This window comes from Echeneis naucrates, chromosome 19 (assembly GCF_900963305.1).
Source record: "Echeneis naucrates chromosome 19, fEcheNa1.1, whole genome shotgun sequence".
NCBI lineage: Eukaryota > Metazoa > Chordata > Actinopteri > Carangiformes > Echeneidae > Echeneis > Echeneis naucrates.
Window position 1 is genome coordinate 154370 of NC_042529.1, and position 17645 is coordinate 172014.

At 47.0% G+C, this 17645-nt stretch overlaps 4 protein-coding genes across 5 annotated transcripts; 2 read left to right on the plus strand and 2 right to left on the minus strand.

Annotated features, from left to right (window-relative positions):
• Positions 1 to 259: 259 nt before the first annotated feature.
• ankrd22 (ankyrin repeat domain 22) lies at positions 260 to 2014 on the plus strand. The gene is made up of 6 exons (XM_029527213.1): positions 260 to 308; positions 676 to 867; positions 983 to 1090; positions 1198 to 1275; positions 1533 to 1631; positions 1705 to 2014. The coding sequence occupies exons 1-6, from the start codon at positions 288 to 290 to the stop codon at positions 1780 to 1782; spliced, it is 576 nt and encodes a 191-aa protein (XP_029383073.1). The 5' UTR covers positions 260 to 287; the 3' UTR covers positions 1783 to 2014.
• lipf (lipase, gastric) lies at positions 1969 to 6461 on the minus strand. Its single transcript, XM_029527210.1, has 11 exons — positions 6230 to 6461; positions 5703 to 5847; positions 4401 to 4512; positions 3959 to 4157; positions 3783 to 3892; positions 3560 to 3696; positions 3223 to 3369; positions 3045 to 3116; positions 2843 to 2911; positions 2510 to 2620; positions 1969 to 2437 (listed from the first exon to the last, which is right to left on the minus strand). Exons 2-11 carry the CDS (start codon positions 5841 to 5843, stop codon positions 2315 to 2317), a joined length of 1221 nt encoding a protein of 406 aa, XP_029383070.1. The 5' UTR covers positions 5844 to 5847; positions 6230 to 6461; the 3' UTR covers positions 1969 to 2314.
• A 273-nt stretch (positions 6462 to 6734) lies between these two features.
• rnls (renalase, FAD-dependent amine oxidase) lies at positions 6735 to 9121 on the plus strand. 2 transcript variants are annotated; one of them, XM_029527211.1, is made up of 7 exons: positions 6735 to 6943; positions 7245 to 7350; positions 7428 to 7570; positions 7672 to 7848; positions 8345 to 8518; positions 8597 to 8772; positions 8872 to 9121. In XM_029527211.1, exons 1-7 carry the CDS (start codon positions 6826 to 6828, stop codon positions 9034 to 9036), a joined length of 1059 nt encoding a protein of 352 aa, XP_029383071.1. In that variant the 5' UTR covers positions 6735 to 6825; the 3' UTR covers positions 9037 to 9121. The 2 variants fall into 2 exon arrangements, with proteins under 2 accessions (XP_029383071.1, XP_029383072.1); XM_029527212.1 differs by having other exon boundaries at positions 7690 to 7848.
• A 5012-nt stretch (positions 9122 to 14133) lies between these two features.
• On the minus strand, positions 14134 to 17069 carry ptenb (phosphatase and tensin homolog B). Its single transcript, XM_029527806.1, has 9 exons — positions 16991 to 17069; positions 16289 to 16373; positions 16134 to 16178; positions 16000 to 16043; positions 15662 to 15900; positions 15313 to 15454; positions 15066 to 15232; positions 14621 to 14872; positions 14134 to 14322 (listed from the first exon to the last, which is right to left on the minus strand). Exons 1-9 carry the CDS (start codon positions 17067 to 17069, stop codon positions 14134 to 14136), a joined length of 1242 nt encoding a protein of 413 aa, XP_029383666.1.
• Between the last annotated feature and the right edge of the window lie 576 nt (positions 17070 to 17645).

Sequence of the window (17645 nt, forward strand, 5' to 3'; positions counted from 1 at the left end):
TATTACCTGGCGGGAAAAGCAGAAACACAGACACATGTTTTCAGAATGTGTGCATAAATAAATTAATAAATGACAGTTGTGTTGTTATGTTGTTCTTTGATATGTATTAGTCTCTACATTGATCTTTTATTTATGTACTGACACATCGTGGTGAAATAATCTGAATATTAAGGAAAAAAAGATCCACTCATACAATCAAGTCTTTTATTTTGAAAAGTAGGATAGGAAATGTTTGTGCTGCAGGTGCCAGTGTCTTGACGTGTCCAGGTGTGTTCGTACCGGTCGTCATGGGTCTGGTTTATTCTGAGGTGAGAAAGTCTGGTGGCACAAACGCTTTTATTCTGCGAACAGATGCTTTTATTTTGTTTCACCTGGCGTCATCCACCGAAGCCGCTTCTGGTCTTGAAAGGTGAGTTTAGTCCGGCGCGAGACCGACTGTCCCAGGTGATCCGGCGGGAATATCAGCGATGACAAAACCAACAGGTCCGGGTCTGACTCTGATCCAGGTCTGAGTCTGATCTGGATCCAGATCCAGGTCTCAGGAAACGTCACCTAATGAGAACATTAGTAGAAGTAGTTCAATGCTTTTACTTTGGCGAGGCCAGTGGTTGGTGGTGTAAAGGTCAAGGGTTAGGGATCAGGGTGATTCTGACTTGGTGGTTTCCATGGTTACAGCCAATCTGTCAGGCAGCCTACGATGGAGACGTCCGGCAGCTCTACCACTTCCTGTCTGAAGATCCAAACGGCCTGAACGTCCAGGAACCTCGCACCGGAGACACGCCCCTAATCGCTGCCTGTCGTCGTAGAAACGTGGTGGTGGTCAACTACCTGTTAGAGAATCAGGCCAACGTCCACCTGACCAATAAGGTACGCTCACCCGATGATGTCATCCCATTCCTCAGGTTCAAAAACACAACTGTCGACAAAGAGATTATTACATAACACAAGTCTTTGCCTTTCTCTGTGTTATTGTGTGTCTCAGAAACAGAGGACTTGTCTCCATTATGTGTCCAAGACGTCTCTCTCTCTCCTGGACTACCTGTTGATCGCCCTCCTAATGCCTATCCTGTTGCTGGGATACTTCCTCCTGGTGTGTTCGTTGTCCCCTCACAGTGTCAGACAATCTGGCACCTCTCGCCGAACAGATAGTGTGATAACAGTGTGTGTTTGTCTGGTTGTCTCTGTGTGTGTGTGTAGCTGCAGAAACAGAGACAGTCCATCTCCGTAATGACGGCCGTCCTGAGCAGCAGAATCAACGTCAACGCTGTGGACTATGTGAGTTGCCCCGTGTCTGCTGTGACTGGTTGACAGGGTGTGATGTAAACTCCAGATCTGATCATGGTCCAGCCTCAGGTGCAAATGTTTGAGGTTAAAGGTCAGGAGGTCAGCGTTCAGCTGGAGCAGTGAAGCCTGTTACTGTGACTTTGGACTAATAAAGTTTAATTTATAGGTTCTGTCAGTGTCCACAGTAATGTTAGCCGGCTAGCATTAGTGCTTTCAGTGTGTTTTTTTGTGTGTTTGTGTGTGTGTAGAAAGGAAACACTGCCCTTCACTACACCTGTCTGAGGAAAAGTTACCATCTGGTTCGACTGCTGCTCGACAGAAGCGCAGACGTCAACATCAAGAATAATGTATGTGTCAACGTGACCACAAACACAACATCCATGACATCACAGCTCTGAACCCCACCTCTTTCCTGAGCAGGATGGAGAGACGCCGCTGGACATCGCCACGAGACTGAAGTTCAACAAGATTGTCCGCATGCTGCAGAAGACACAGTGATGGACAGAAAGATGATGGAACTGTCTTTGCTGTCACATCCTGTTTAAAGGTGATGATGTCATCAAAGGTCGATCAAAATCCTGACACAGACCAAGACCAGACCAGGACTGGAATACTGAACTGTACCACATCATGTTTCCTCTTCCTCTTCTTCAGGTGTTAAACTGAAGGAAAACTCTCTCTGTTTATCATTTATGTTTATTTAACTTCAATAAAAACAGGTTTGGATTGATTCATTGATTGATTAGAATAAAACAGAAATGGCAGTACAAACATTGAGCGCCGGCCACACAGGATTCATTTATACTCACATTAAAACAAGGAAAACTAGTCACAGTATTTGCCGTCAGTATCTGATGTTAACATGCTAACATTAGCTTCAGCCAGTTTCTTTTGGACACTTTAAAACCAGTAAAACCTGTTCAGGTGTGAGGTTAAAAAACCTGTGGAAGCACAAGAATGCTTCCTGTTACTTCACAATAATTTGATCAGGCCCTAATCAGTGCTGGACAGACTCACACACACACACAGTCTAGCGATGTTCCTGCAGCAGCCTGAGAATGGAGGGAAACATCTCTTTAGGAGCATCGAGACCCCAGATAAAATCCAGATGTTCCCAATGTTCAATGTGTTGATGGTAGACCAGGTGAGGCACCTGTGGAGAGATGGGCGGGGCTTAAGGCTTCATCATTGTGTTCCTGTCAACTTTGACCTCTTTGACTCTCACCTGAGTGAGGAGAACAGCCACATCTTTGGGGTCTGCCAGTGTGTCATGCCCCCCTGAGAACAGGGCAGTGGGAACCTTCATGTCCTGGACACGGTACTGTGGGGGAGTGGACTGAGGCGGGACAGAGACAGGAAACAGAGTGACCACACAGACAGAGCAGACTGACCACAAATTTAACATCACATTTTAGTCATCCACATGACCAATAAAACCATTTTACTTGTGTCTAGACATTTTCATTTCCTCTCAAGGCTCAAAAACTGATCTTCATCAGCCTCATCATTGTCATCTTAATCTTAGACCCAGATCAGGTCTCAGGAAGACTGGACTCACCTGGTTGTAGTGCTTCATGTTTCCTACAGGTCCAAAGTCAAATGCCATCAGTCTCCCTCCATGAACGGCCTGAAAGTACAGCTTCACTGTGAGTGAGCGGGGTCAGTGTCATGTTACCACAACAACATCCATTAAAAACAGCTGGGTGAAAGACACACCAGGCAACACTGACCATTATCTGACAGTACAGACAGTCTGTTACCTGGGCCCAGTGGACCATGTTCTGGACTGAGGTCCCAGCAGGACAGTGTGTGGTGTAGACAGGAGTCCGAGTCTGGAAATCAAACCCAGAAATATGACTGTTGGACTCTGTGTGTGTGTGTGTGTGTGTGTGTGTGTGTGTGTGTGTGTGAGCGTGCGTGTATGTTTGTGTTATGGACCATGTTCAGGTTCCCCTCATCGCAGCCACACAGGATGAAGAACAGGTTTCCACACAGTTCACTAAGAAGCTTCTTCCCACACACATGTTCAGCAAACCACTTGATCATGTGACTCTGAGGCAGAAAGTCCCGCCTCCCAAACAGGTCCTGAAGGGACAACACAATGACATCATCAGTACATCTTTACATCATTAGAAAAGATAATGCTTCATTAGCACTCCCACAAGACTGAAAACAGACATACAAGAAAAGCAGAATATATAAACAAGATAAAGTCAAATTAAATCTGTACCCCTTAAAAATATCCCCAACTCTTTAGCAGGAACTCAGGTCTTACCCAGATGAGGTTGTCAGGCAGGACAGACAGTTTGGTAATGGGGCTGCTGGTGAATGCGACGGTTGCTACAGGAGCTAAACCGAAGAACAGCCTGATCTTGCTGGCCAGCTCAGGCAGCGCAGAGAATGCTATGAATGCTGGGAAATAAGAGAGACTGTAAGAACAATGTTACCAGGAATAAAAGATCCACGGAGTCATGTCCTTGTATGTCTGTGTGTGTCACCTATAGTGGTTCCCTGTGAGTGTCCAATGTAGTAGATCTGCTTTTGTCCCGTCACTTTCAGAATGTGGTTTACAACAGCTGGAAGATCCTTCAGAGCCATCTCATCATAACTGTGGACACACAGGTAGACAGGTGATATCAGACAGCTGGTGTCATGTCAGTCATGTGTTCTGTACCTGAATCTCCAGAAGTCCTCCTGGTCCGGTGTGAGGGACTGGTGTTTCCTGGACCAGGTGTTTCCTCGGCTGTTTCCAATCCACACGTCATAACCGGCATCGGCCAGCACGTATCCCAGACTGCAGTTGGGCAGGTTGGTGATCCAGTTACTGCCAGCAGCCAAGAGACCATGCTGGAGCAAGACTGCCGGCCTTGGACCTGCAGCACACCAAAACCGGTAATGGTTGAAACTTTAAGACCAGACTGCAGATCCTGAAGGAGCAGTGTTCAGTTTTTACAAACAAGAAGTGAAGGTCTGCTGAAAAATTTTAGCTCCACTAACTGGTGAACTCAACCCAGCAGGATACTACGTGATTAAACTAGTAATGAACAGCAGCTTCTCATTCTGCTCCTGTAGACTCCTGAACATTCTAAAACTTCTCAGAGGGACAAGACTCTGACCTGAAATGGGTTTGAGTCCCTGTGGGATCCTGTTGATAGTTAGGATGTACCCATCCTCCGTCAGCACCTCGTGTTCCTCTGCAGCATAGCCCCAGTATCTGATGATCTCCGACTGACGGCGGGAAACAGTAACAGCAGTTTATTAAGGTCATCTTCCAACAGAAAGACAAAGCAGAGCAACTTCAACTCTGACTGACAGCGCTGCTGAGTCCTGGTGACATCCTGGATCTTTATTTGACATGTACAACAGTTCGACCATATGTGGTCAGTGTCAGGTAAAGGTGAGGGTGTTGGGCAGTGTGTTTAAAAGTGCTTCTGACAAAGAAAAGGTTCTATGAGGCAGAGCTGAAGGCAGCTATGAATAGAGGAACCAGGTCCACATGAGAGGAAACAGGAACATGTGACCGGCCTGTCAGATGATGTTTTCTCGTTTTATCTCAGTAGGAGCCATTGACCTGTAGTGATGGGAAACTCCACTCCTTTCACTGACTCCAGTTTATATGATTCACTCATCGAAGTAAATCGTTCATTTGAGTCACTGAGTCAGTGTGCACACAAGGCCCACTCACTCCTAGTCCCTCCTGACATCCACCAATTTGAAACTGGAAAGTCACTTCAAAGACATTTTTTTATTTAGCATACCAATTATTTTTGCAAGACAAACATAATGTCTTGTTTTAATCTGAGTGTCTGTGTGAGTGGATGCCGATGTGCCCTGAGTGGGGAATATTGTCTTATTTTTATTTTCTAATGTGGAGAGTCCTATATAGTAAAATTTGATTGGATGACGAGTCATGATTTATATGCTGTGAATGTGACCAGGTTACTGCGAGAGGAGTCTGTGGTATGTACTGTGTGGGGCTGGGTTTCTGTGAAGGCAGAGTGGCAGCTCATGGCAGCTCGCCAGCTATAACAGCGATTAACTTCAGTCCTTCGGTCACAGTCGCTCAACAGAGACACAATGACTGCCCTCCTTCCTGCAGTTAGCTCAGTGAGCGAATCAACGGAGATGAAGAATCTCAGTCTGTAAGATGATTTTGGAGCTTTGAGTGATTCATTCAGGAATCGCATATCACTATTGAACAGGACCATACAGGACCAGCTCTAAAGTGTTTTCACTCAACAATGATGTTTCAATGAACATCATCAGGTCAAAGTTCACCAGATCTGCTTCCCTTTCTGTTTACACCAGCTGACCTCTGACCCCACTGCAGGAACTCCTCACCACATCAATACCTTTCCAAAATAGAGTCAATATTTTCAGAATAAAAGTTGAGCTCTGTTTCTCGTTTGTTTACTCACAATGTTCATGGTCACTTCAGGGTCCAGCCTCTGCTTTGAGTCATTGGAGTGTCGGTGGACGAAGGAGGGGTGAGCATCAGTTGGTCCAGTGTGGGTGAGGCCAAAGAGGACAAACGCACACACCGCAACACACACCATCATCAGTCTGAACACACACACAGAACAGAGAAGAGTCAGACTGATGCTTTCATGTCTCATGATAAAGTGTCAAGATAGTTCAAAGGTTATTTTTTACAAAGGCTCATTGATATCATGTGATCATGTGATTAGCGGTAACTAACCAATGAGAGGGCGCGTTGTTTGAGACATTTTCACCTTTTAGCTGCATCTTTCTGTGATCCTCCTAAAATGATTCATCGTCTTTGCCTGCTTTTCTGTTCCTGTTTTTAACTTTTCTCCAACTGTCAGTGAATGCCTCTCTCTTTGGCTCATTTTTCACTGACGGATTTGGCGGGAAAATGACATTCAGTCAGACGTAATGACCGGGAATTAAGTTAATGACAGTTAATAACGGGTGAACGGCTCACCTGCTCGTGCGCTTTGCTGTCCGTCCTGGAGCTTCTTCACCTGGAAACTTTGCCCTGGTGACCGGATAGCGTGACGCCACGAGGGGACCCGCTCTCTGGTTGGTCAAGGAAGGGTCGATGATTAACCCTTTGTTTCATCAGCCAATCATCTGGGGAGTTGATCCATCCTGGTCATCGATCGCAGAGATGATTGGATTTCATCAATGATCAGGAGAAACGGCACGCAAACCAGGAAACAGTAAAGCTACTCAATGGATCCTTCAAAATAAAAACACAGGCGTTCACAGAATAAACGGTTGAACTGAAATTAAAAAAAAAAGTGAAAACCGATTTTGACCTAAAATAAATTATGAACGTTTGTAAATCGTTTGGACGAACCGGGAACACAATCCGTCCCTCCACCGGTTTATTCTGACGACATGATCGTTTGTTTTGAAAACCCCAGTCGGATGTTCCTTGGATAGTTTTTGTTGGCCAGTCCTTCCGCGGTTTGATAACCGGGGGCGGGGCCAAGGCTTCGGGTCCTGAACCCCTGCCGGTGTCCGTCAGACCCGGGTTCTTCTGTTCTGGTGGTTTTAACCGGGTTCGGTTCTCAGATGTCCCGTGTGTTAATCGTGGGGGCCGGGTTGACCGGCAGCTTGTGCGCATGTCTGCTGAGGAGGGAGCTGCAGGTCAAAGTTCACATTGAAGTTTGGGACAAAGCGCGAGGAGCCGGTGAGTGTCACCAGCCCAGATCCATAAGGTCCCGGGCTCAGAGTCTCACAGGGAGACCTAGACCTGAACCGGGACCGGGTCCCTCAGCAGACCCTCATAAACCCGCTGCAGAGGGACTGAGGTCAGAGTTCACAGTTCACGAACTTCAAAACTTTATTTAAACTCCCCAGGACAGTCAGGGAGCTGAGATCAGCTGATCACCCTCCAACTTTATTAAAGAGTTACATTTAAAAAGAAGTCTGGACATAAAGTCAGCATGAACCTGAAGTCTATAACACAGAACTGTCTGTCTGTCTCTCAGGAGGCAGGATGTCCACCAGTCGTCCTCCCGACCCGTCGTCACACTCGGCGGACCTCGGAGCTCAGTACATCACAGCCACAGCTGCCTACACTCGGTCACACCACAGGTATGACACACCTGTCCTCTGCAGTGAGTCCACCAGCCCACTGAGGAGGTCTGATATATATATGTGTGTGTGTGTAGCCTTTACTCGGAGCTGCTGTCTGCAGGCATCCTGCAGCCTCTCCACGGTCTGATCGAAGGACTAAGACAGAGAGATGACACCAAAGACTATGTGACGCCATTGGGCACGTGCAGTGTGGTCAAACATTTCCTGTCTGAGTCAGGTAATCAGCTGTGCCTCTGGTCTTAACAGACGACTCGGCTGGTCTGGTTGTGATTAAAGGATCCATGTTGGATCAGTCAGATGTGATTTTTTCAATCTCAGACTCTGTTGATGCATCAGGAGCCGATTTGTTCTTTGAGCGTCATGTGACCGGCCTGTTTCGCCGCGGTGCATCATGGGAGGTTCAGAGGAAGCAGGGAGACAGCGAGATGTTTGACGCCGTCGTCCTGACGATGCCAGTCCCTCAGATCCTGCAGCTGCAGGGAGACCTGGGACACTGTGAGACACCAAAACACACACACTGCACTTACACTCAGCTGCATTGATGTGGTCTCGCCACAGGGGGGCAGGAGAACCACATCCAGCTGTTGTGATGTCATCACAGTGGCCCAAGACCTCCCTTCTAATCCTCATGACCCCCAGAGTCCTGAACCTGAACCCAGAAAGAACCAGGACTGCACATTCATCAGGGCTTTTATTTTGGATGAGGTGATGACTACTTCCTCCTCTTTCAGATGTTTAGACCTAAACCATCAAATGACGAGTGCACACAGTCCGTGCTGCAGACAAAGGCTCCTCCACATATGTGTATCTCTTTTGATGATGATGCCATCTGCAGTTAATCTGATTGGCTGACAGGGGACAGCACCCATTTCCTCTCTCTCACACACACACAGATTATAATTAGCTTTGGGTCTCTGAAGTAAATTAAAACATAAATCTGAGTCCATTCAGAGTCGTTTGTAAATTTGACCTCTGTCTCTTTCTGTCTCAGTTCTGTCTGCTGAGCAGCAGCATCAGTTACATCAGGTCGTTTACTCATCACGCTTCGCCATTGCTCTCTTCTTCCCTCCGGACGCCATCCTCAGTGTCCCCTGGGTGGCTAAATACGTCACAGACAACTCCTGTATCCGCTATGTTGCTGTGGATTCACGCAAACGTAATGCAGGTGTGTGAGCTCACCTGTCTTGAGGTTTATCTCTCCAGATGTTAGATATCTCACCTTTATTCTCATGTGACCGTGCAGACACACCTGGCCTCGGGCCATCGCTTGTTGTCCACACCAGTGTCCCTTTTGGCATGGAGCATCTGGAATGGGACAAGGAGGACATTCAGCCAATCATCTTAAAGGAGCTCCATAAGCTGCTGCCTGGCCTACCTCAGCCAATCAGCATTAAGTGTCAGAAATGGAGGTACTCCCAGGTGAGTTCTGACAAAAAAAAAAAAAAAAAAAAATCGCACTGCCCTGAACACCTCAGCGAGAGAGCGATCGATCTGTGAACCCTGCCGTCCCTCCTGTAGGTGCTGACCTCGGTGCCAGGCTGTCCAGGTCACATGACTGTCCTCGACCAGCCGCTGCTCGTCTGTGGCGGCGACGCCTTCAGTCACTCTAACTTTGACGGCTGTGTGGAGTCAGCACTGAGCATGCTCAGTGTGCTAAAGGCCTCACTGACAGCAGCACCATGAAAGGAAGTTTTGATCACCTGGTTCTGTAACTATGCAATAGTCAACAGAAGGAATTTATACATTAAAGGAAGTGATCTTGTTTCTGTTTCATTTGTTGTCACATTCGTGTTTGAGATGTTTTTATAGTAGCAGATGCAACAGAATTAGGTTTGGTTTGGAGGGGGGAGGCGAGAGACCTCTTTTCTACTGCTTGTTCTTCAGTCCCTCAGAGCGTGCTCAGTCAAGTAGCTGCATTGCATTGTGGGTGACGCCATTATTGTTTCATACTCAGTCACGGGACGATCATGTGTCGACTCCCTCAGATGAACAGATGATGCTCGTGCTCCTTGAGGATGAACCATCACTGTGGCACACCTCAGGAAATAAAGACAGACACCATTGCTGTGATGTCACCACAGGTTTCTGAAGCTTAGTGTGAACTGGTGCTTCAGGGTACAGCCTCAGAGGATCCTGACTGCAGAATAATAATTAATGGCCTCAGTATAACTTAACTCATTAGCCACCATTAGCAAGCTAACACTGTGTGTGTTTGAACATTAACATTCAATCATTGACCAATCAGAGACAACAGCTGTTTATAAATATTTATCCACCTTTACAGTGTTTTATTGAATTATAAAACAGGGAGGGACAGAATAAAAGGGGTAGGGGGGTCAGTTTAACATGACATGTTTCCATGGTGATATGGGTCAAAGCTGCAAGTTTCCTGTTCACTGAGTGGAAAAACAAAATCAACAAAACTGTGGACCACAGAGTTGAGACCAGAACCACCATGCTCTGCTCCAGACAATGAAATGACACAGGAGGACCAGACCTGAACACAGAACCACATCTGCCAGACCATTTGGATCCAGACTCAATGAAAAAAAAGTCATTCAGTCCAGAAACATCTGTTTTTGGCTTCAGATGAGGGTTTTGGACCAGATGTCTCAGCTTGTCTCTCACCCATTTGAACGGGGACGCTGTTAGCTTTAGCCTCAGCATCTTAGCATGACATCACATCAGTCCTTCAGATCCATTTTTGATCTGAGGATGAATCCTAGAATTTCCTCCAACTATTAATTCAACAGAGCTAATGTTAGCTCAGTTAGCCTACTGTTTTCCAATGAAAATCACAAATCCACAAACATGAATTTTGACTGTTAACCTGCTGATTTACACGTCTGATGACCTCGCACCAATATATCATCAGCTGCCCTTTAACCTCTGGCTGACAGATGTGGTCACGACTGAGTTTGTGTCATGAATCAGAAGACAGTCCCTAGTTTGACGTTAAGGTTCATAGGACGTCTCTGTTCAATCAACAGCAGCCAAAGCAACAACTTAAACAGATTCCTGTTTCAGTGTGACCTTTGGCAGACTCACATTTCACCTTCCATCTTTAAATTTATACATTCAGTAAATACAAATACGTTTTTGAAAACTCTACTGTGGTTTTTGTCCAACAGATGACTAGGAGACTCTGAGATTACGTCCTTTACTGGGTCAGAGTACAGTTCAGTAAATGTGAAAGCACTTTAAGGCAAAAAGAAAAAACACATCAAAGACCAGGTTCCCCTCATCAACTCAAACAGACCTCAGATCAACATTAAGCCTCTTTTGGCAGAAAAGAGCTGACGACGATGCTTCTGCAGTGAAGGAATGACGGAAGTCAGACACGTAAAACTGTTCATGAACATTGTGATCATGATTAAGGGGCAAATTGGGGTCAAAGGTGGCATCTGTGAGCCGGGTCCCTTTACAGAGTCCAGATGCTGCAGCCCAACATGTTCCAACGTCACCTCAGAGGAAACGTGACTGATCTCACCGTTTGCACCAAATATTCAGGTTCTGTTTCCTCTTTTCTGACTACATCTATTTCCCATCTAGAAATCTAGACACAGAAAAGTATATTGTTATGACACTTTCAAAAAGTTTTGTTCTTTTGTTTCCTCTCTGACTCTAAACATGTGCAGGAACCCTGAACGCCCTTCTAGACGGAACTGGATTGAACAAAATTAGAATTTCCCAGGTGGATTCAACACAACTGAACTAGGGATTATTGTCTACAACTGTTGGCTTCAATGTGGTCATAAGAAAAAGATGTGGAGCACCTGGAACAGTCAGAGCCAAGGACAGCACCGACCTGGCCTCAGAAACCAAGACCTGCTCAGTTCACACCAGCTGGTTTAGTACAAGACCAGCACCAGCAGAAAGAAGAATATCCTGAAAGGATGAGAAGAATAAAGTGTTTGGGCATGAAGTTACCCATAATACCAAGCACCTAGATTTTTACAGAGCTTAATTCAACCTTTATACCAGGAGACAGTGATGCATCCTGAAGAAAAGGTTGGACTGTGGTGGTTTAGAGAAAAAACTACCATGAACAAACACAAACAGCCTCGGCCATTTTAGTTTAATCCAGATTTTCTGGAACAGATTCTGGAGTCTACAGCATATGGTGCTGGTTTTTAACCTGCTCAGCAGAGCCGACCTTCAACTGGTCATGTCTGGATGGGCTGATGACAGGAAGTAAGGCCAGGCTTGACAGCACCCAATAGGACTCTGACAGACTGTGTTGCTGTAAAAATATCAGCAGCTTCACAGAGTCTGGACGGATCACTGATGGCAGAGCTGCTGAGCGTCATGACCGGACAAACGCTGCTGGTAGAAAGCAGCACAGATGGGCAAGAGGCTCAGCTTAGCACCTGGAACCCAACATGGTGGACAGTTGGCCCAAAACTCTGTTTGCTGGGAGCACAAAGCTACGGACTAATGTTTCACTGGGCCTGGGAGCTGTGATGATTTTTATTTTCCCTCTTTTGACTAAAAATAAACAGCCTTACTACAGCCTGAACAGCTGGAAACATCACAAGAACACTCCACCAGAAATCACAAGAAAAAGTTTGATTGGGTGTAAAAGCTTCTTCACTCAAATGGCTGTTGAGCTCAGTCCCAGTCCCAGAACCACATATATGGCCCCACTGTCACTGGTTTTTGAACGTCGCGTCCTGGTTGATCCTGGGCTTGACGTCTGTGAGGTGGACAAGAGGACCTTCATGTCCTCCCTCTGTCTTGGACCATGCCATGAACTAAAGAACCAGCAGGGCTGAAATCAGATGGTGCACCATATGTTTGGACGGAAAAGTTAGGTGTCAGGAAATTAAATCATCCAAGGTCTGTTTACATCCTGGAAAAGGCTTAAAAACCACACATGGAGCCAAGAGTGGGTTCGATTTGGGTGTTTTGCTCCAATTAGATTAGATCTAGGGTCTAGTAGAAACTAATCAGATCCCTAAAGATCATTCGCTTCCATAAATTCCAGATAGTCGTCTTGAACCAGTCAGAGCATTAACATGATCCTGGAGTTGTCGTTCATGGCATTAAAGGTACAGGTTGCAAGAGTTTTAAGTGCTTGAAGTAGTACTGAATACAATGATTAATAGTCTATGGACAGAGTAATATTCATCTGTCAAAGTCAGAGGACAATCCTTATGACTTTTAAAACATACCACAAGTCCATGTTGGGTCCTGACCCCAAAGATGAAAAACTGATTAAGCCTCCCAAAGAGCAGATTTAGAAAACAACTGTAGAACAACAGAAGTCAAATCAGCAAGACATGAGTCAAGCAGGCGTCTGGGATGGACTCACTTTACCCCGAATTACATATAAAGCCAACTGCCCTTTATTTTGGGAGGTTGGGGTGGGGTCGGGGGGGGGCAGATCTTGCAGATGGAATGGTTATAATGTGTGTAGCTTTTTTGTTTAGCTTAATGATTGATATAAGAGAATAACAAAAATATGTTTCTGTAGCTGTCGGAGCTGATTGAAGGAAAGAAGCGAATCCTTCTGTGCAAAACTGGAGACAGAAAAGTCCTGCAGACACTTTTCACAGTCGTTCGTACTGTTGGTGTTTCAACAGCAGATGATTGACAGGTTCTTCTTCATTGTCACATTCAAACATCAGGCAGTCGCTCGTCTCCATGTGCTTCCTTGGCCCAAACCCAGTGCAGCTCCTACTGGTCAAAGTGGGCTGGACCAGCAGTGTCAGGTCCAGCTTGGTCTAAACGGGACCAACAGGTTTGGGGGCTCAAAGGCCCTTTTGTGGGTGGTGAACCAACCAGTGCAAACCAGCTCAGGCCAGCTGCTTTATATCAGCTGAGACGGGTTGAAACTGATAGAGACCAATTCAGGACATACCGGTTCCGTCTGGCTTGGAGGATTTTTGAAGACCAGGATTTAAAAGGCAAACTTTCCAGTAATGAACCAAAACCAACCAAGAACAGAACGAGCCCTGTATCTGGTTTTTGGTTGATTCATAGTCATGACGTTTAAAAACAATGTGGTCGCTTTTCTCCCTTCAGTTCCTCCTTGGATCCCAAGAAGATCCAGACCTGATGGGACCTGTAGTCTCTCCAGAGGTCTGGGTCAACCCAGGTCTCCTCTCTCTCCTCCCATGTGACAAGTTTACTTAACTGAATACTTGTTTAGTGTCCTGGATCTTAGATCGCATATGAATAGTGATTGAGCAGTGACGTCAGTCCTGGTCTTCAAAAACCCAACAGACCGAAGAGCAGCTGAGGTTCAAAAGTGAGAGAACAGACAGAAGTCGACTGATGCAGCTTCACAAACCTGAAGAGGTGGAAAGATTAAGGAAACAGGAAAGGACAGAAGGCTGGAAGGACACATGGGGGCTGGGGGTTTATCAGACCAACATCTAAACAAGTCCACTCGTCTTTCAGTTTGTTTATGTTCAAGTTTTACCTTTAACTTTAGACTCTGTCCGTTTGCCTTTCTTATTGTCCGTTTGCCGTCCATCTCCCGGCCTGGCCCCGCCCGCACCTTTATCCTCACTCTTCTTCGGCATGTCATGTGATTGTCCAGATGTAAAGGGGGCGTGGGGACCGAGTTCTTTGATCCCAGAGTCCAAGAGATGTGGTCCATGGTTAAATTCCCCCGCAAGGTAACACACTAATCTTAGTGTAGGGACTGTGTGTACATATATTTATGTATAGACACACACTGTGTGTGTGTGTGTGTGTGTGTGTATATATATATATATATACACACACACACACACACACACACACACACACACACATCTGTTTGTGTGTGTGTCAGACTTTTGTGATCTGGTTGTGGTGGTCCTCTTCAAACGGCTCATTCTCTGGGTCCGAGTCCGTGGTGTCAGAGTAGCGGTAGTGGTCTGGTTCATTGTCGCTGACATCTGGGGTCACAGAGGCCGATGTGCTGCTTGCGTCACAGTTCGCTCCTTCCTCCACTGTCTTTGTAAAAAAAAGTTTGACCTGGAGCAGAGACAGAATCAGATGGTCACAGGTTTGATTCCCTTGTTAAAACTATTAATCCAAACATCAGCTGGTCCTCAGAGCTGTTCTTCCTGTTTCCTCAAATTGGAGAATCAGCTGATCTTTCCAATCTGAAACTGACTTCAGTGATAAACTGATGAACCAAGTTAGTTCAGATCTTCTGGCTCTGAAAGGGTAATGACACTGAAACCCTCACATGTTCCTGATCTTTTACTTCCTGTTCTTACTTTTGAGAATCTTCCCTCGTCAGATTTCATGAAACTAGCAGATGTTTTACCTTGAAGTTGGGGGAGAAGTTCCTGTTGGCCTTGTCCTTGTTGGCCTTGTCCAGGTCATTTTTGATGAGCGTCAACACCAAGTATTCATTGGTCTCTCCTCCCATCATCATGGTTGTCATCACCCCCAGGTTCTGGTGCGTCCTGTCAGCCAGCTCCCGCAGCGTCCCAGCGCTGCCGTTCTCCAGTTTATCCAGGTTCTCCTCTGGCCCCGGGATGAAAAACGTGTTGACCCAGAAGTGAAACATTTTCTCCTGGAGGGACAGAAGAAGCATCTGAGAAGTTAACCAGCTTATTGGAGACCAAGAACTGCAGGCAATTGCATATTTCAGTGTTTGGGATGGTCGTTCAGAGATGTTTGATGAGCCAAGTCAACAAGTTAACTGTAAAATTAAATGAAACAACATCATGAAGTTAAAACTGAGCTCATCTGCAGTGGATCCTCACCTTTTTCATCATCTTGTTCTGCTTGTGGAAGAACTCCACCTTGATATCTCCACAGACAGGAAGTGGCTGCGGGAACTCAAACAGCATCAATTTGTCTTCCCGCCGTGTGTGGGTGGGGTTAGAGGTGTGAATCTTCACCTTCAGCTGGTAAACCACAAACTGGGGATCTGCAGGAGGACAGCAGCACATCAGCACATAATAGCTAAGTCGGTGGATTGGTGGTTCAGTGGTTCAGAGTCAGACTCACTGCAGGTTCCTGCGGTGAACATGGGGATGGTCTCAAACAGCATCTTATGGAAGAGCAGAGCTACAGGTTTGTACTGCAGCTGGTTCCTCAGCAGGTGGCTGTAATAGACCACGTACCGTCGCTGACTGGGGATGGTCACACCCTGCACACACAACACACAGACACACACACATTTACTCTTCATCTGGTCAAGAAAATGCCCAAACCTATAAGTCACTTTTCCAGACAGGTGACCTGTGTGTGCCAGCTCATGTCAGGTGTGTGTGTGGCAGATTAATATGAATGAAGCAGCTCTAGGTTTGGATGTCATCACGCTCTCCTGTATTGCGTTAAACAGTGGCGCCCTCACCTTCTTGTCGTGGGTGCGAACTTCGCCATAGAAGTCCAGAGCGTGCTGAGCCTCCTGAAACTTCCCACGGTGGAGCAGGTAGGCGCAGATCATGACACCGGTGCGGCCTTTTCCTGCCTTGCAGTGGATGGCAGCAACATGCTGTTCATCTTCGCTCAGCCAGTTATCTAAGTCCTCACAAAACGGCTTGATCAGCTCCAACTGGGGGGGGTTGTGGTCCTCAAACGGGTACTGAGCCACTGAAAGAGGCACACAGAATCAGACAGGGTCCTGGATCCAAGGCCCCAGACCCAGGTCCAAGCAGAGTGCAGACCAGTCTTTTAGCCTCAGAGACTCACCTTGGCAGTTGAACTTTGAGGTGTCATAATGTCGCTCAGCACAGCTGGAGAGACAGGAAGTCAACTGTGATCAATAATCACAGATAATATACCAGAAACCCAGAAAGACAGGCAGTCATACAGACAGAACTTACAGGTTGTAGATCTTATAGTGATTCTTGTGCTTTGAATCTAGAAACCTGAAGAGAAAAGGGGTTCCTTTTTAAATAAGCAAAGCATTTCTGAAAGTTAACAGACTAAACCAGCAGACTTCAGGAGGGGTCAAAGGTCAAGCAAGGTGCTGTCTTACCGAACAACATCATCAATGTTGTTTCTGTAAACTCCTTCCAGCCGTTCTGCAGGGAAGCCCATGGCTATGATGTTAGGATAAATATCTGATCAGTCCGTTAAGGATCAATAATCACACCAGGACCAGGTCTGTCCAGTCACTGTGACACAGTCCTGGATCATCCCTCTACACATACCCTGTTTAGCTCAGATGACCTTCTACATTTCCCACAATGGCTTTCAGTTCTCTCAAGAATCAGCCTTAAATAATGTGATCTGTTTTTATTCCGCCACAACTTTTACTGTGAAAACGTTTCAACAGGTTTGTCTGTCCTCGGTGTGTTTAAGTACGTGCAGGTGTCTGTCCTCAGTGTGTTGCTGCTGATGCAATGACCCCACCGTTAGCTTAGCCTGTTAGCCCCCTGTCACAGGACACCATCCCCGGTGAGACCACAGCTGGACCTCAGGTGTCTTCCTGATCCAATCCGCCTCAGGCCGTCTTCCGGCCCGGTCGGTGAACCCCCCTCGAACCCGTTTAAAAAAAAAAATCAGCTAATTTTAGTGGAAGCTGCGGACAGACCGGGGTGAACCGGACCAGGAGAACCTCTGAAAGAACCTCCGCCGTTAGCTGAGTCTTCTTAGGGAGGACTGGGCGCTCCTGTCGGACACAGAGTCCACTTTAATGTGGGGTATTAACGGTTTTTGGGCTGATGTCAAAGGATACAGGTCAGGTCCAGGTCGAATCCGTCCTCCTGGTATCGCCTTTTATTTCTGCTCACGATCTCCTTGATTAAAGCCGCCATTGTCCGAGTCCGAGCTCCGGGGAATCAGGAGAAAGCTCCCCGAGCCTCTGCTGCTTTTACCGGGGAGAGAAGCCAACTGGGACGGCTAGCCCAGAGCTAAGCGGGCCTCCGGCCGCCGACCTCCAGGATCCAAAACTAGGCCCAGAAAATGTTTCCCGGTGAATAACACGGACACAAATAGTCAAAACACGCCAACGGTCCCGTTCTCCAGCCTCCTAAGCTGCCGCCCCGTGAGCTCCGCTGCGGCCAGCAGTTAGCTGGCCTGCTAGCTGACAGGCAGCCCGGCCGTCGGTGCTGTTTTCTGGGTCAGAACAAGGGGGCGTCGGGGCCTCCTCCCGGCTCGTCCTGCGGGGCCCGGTTTCCAGGTCCCCCCCCCCCCCCCGGGGACAGAACCATCCACGGATCGCCGTGCAATGGAGATCCAGTCCACAGAACGGAGGATAGATCCGGTCGTACTGCTCCCGGCCTCGGTGAGCGGCAGAGACGCCGTGATTGGACACAGACTGACGGAGAGAAAATCTCTCCGAGCGGCCTGAGAGTGATGAAGAGCCGGAAGACACACAGCCGCCGCACTTC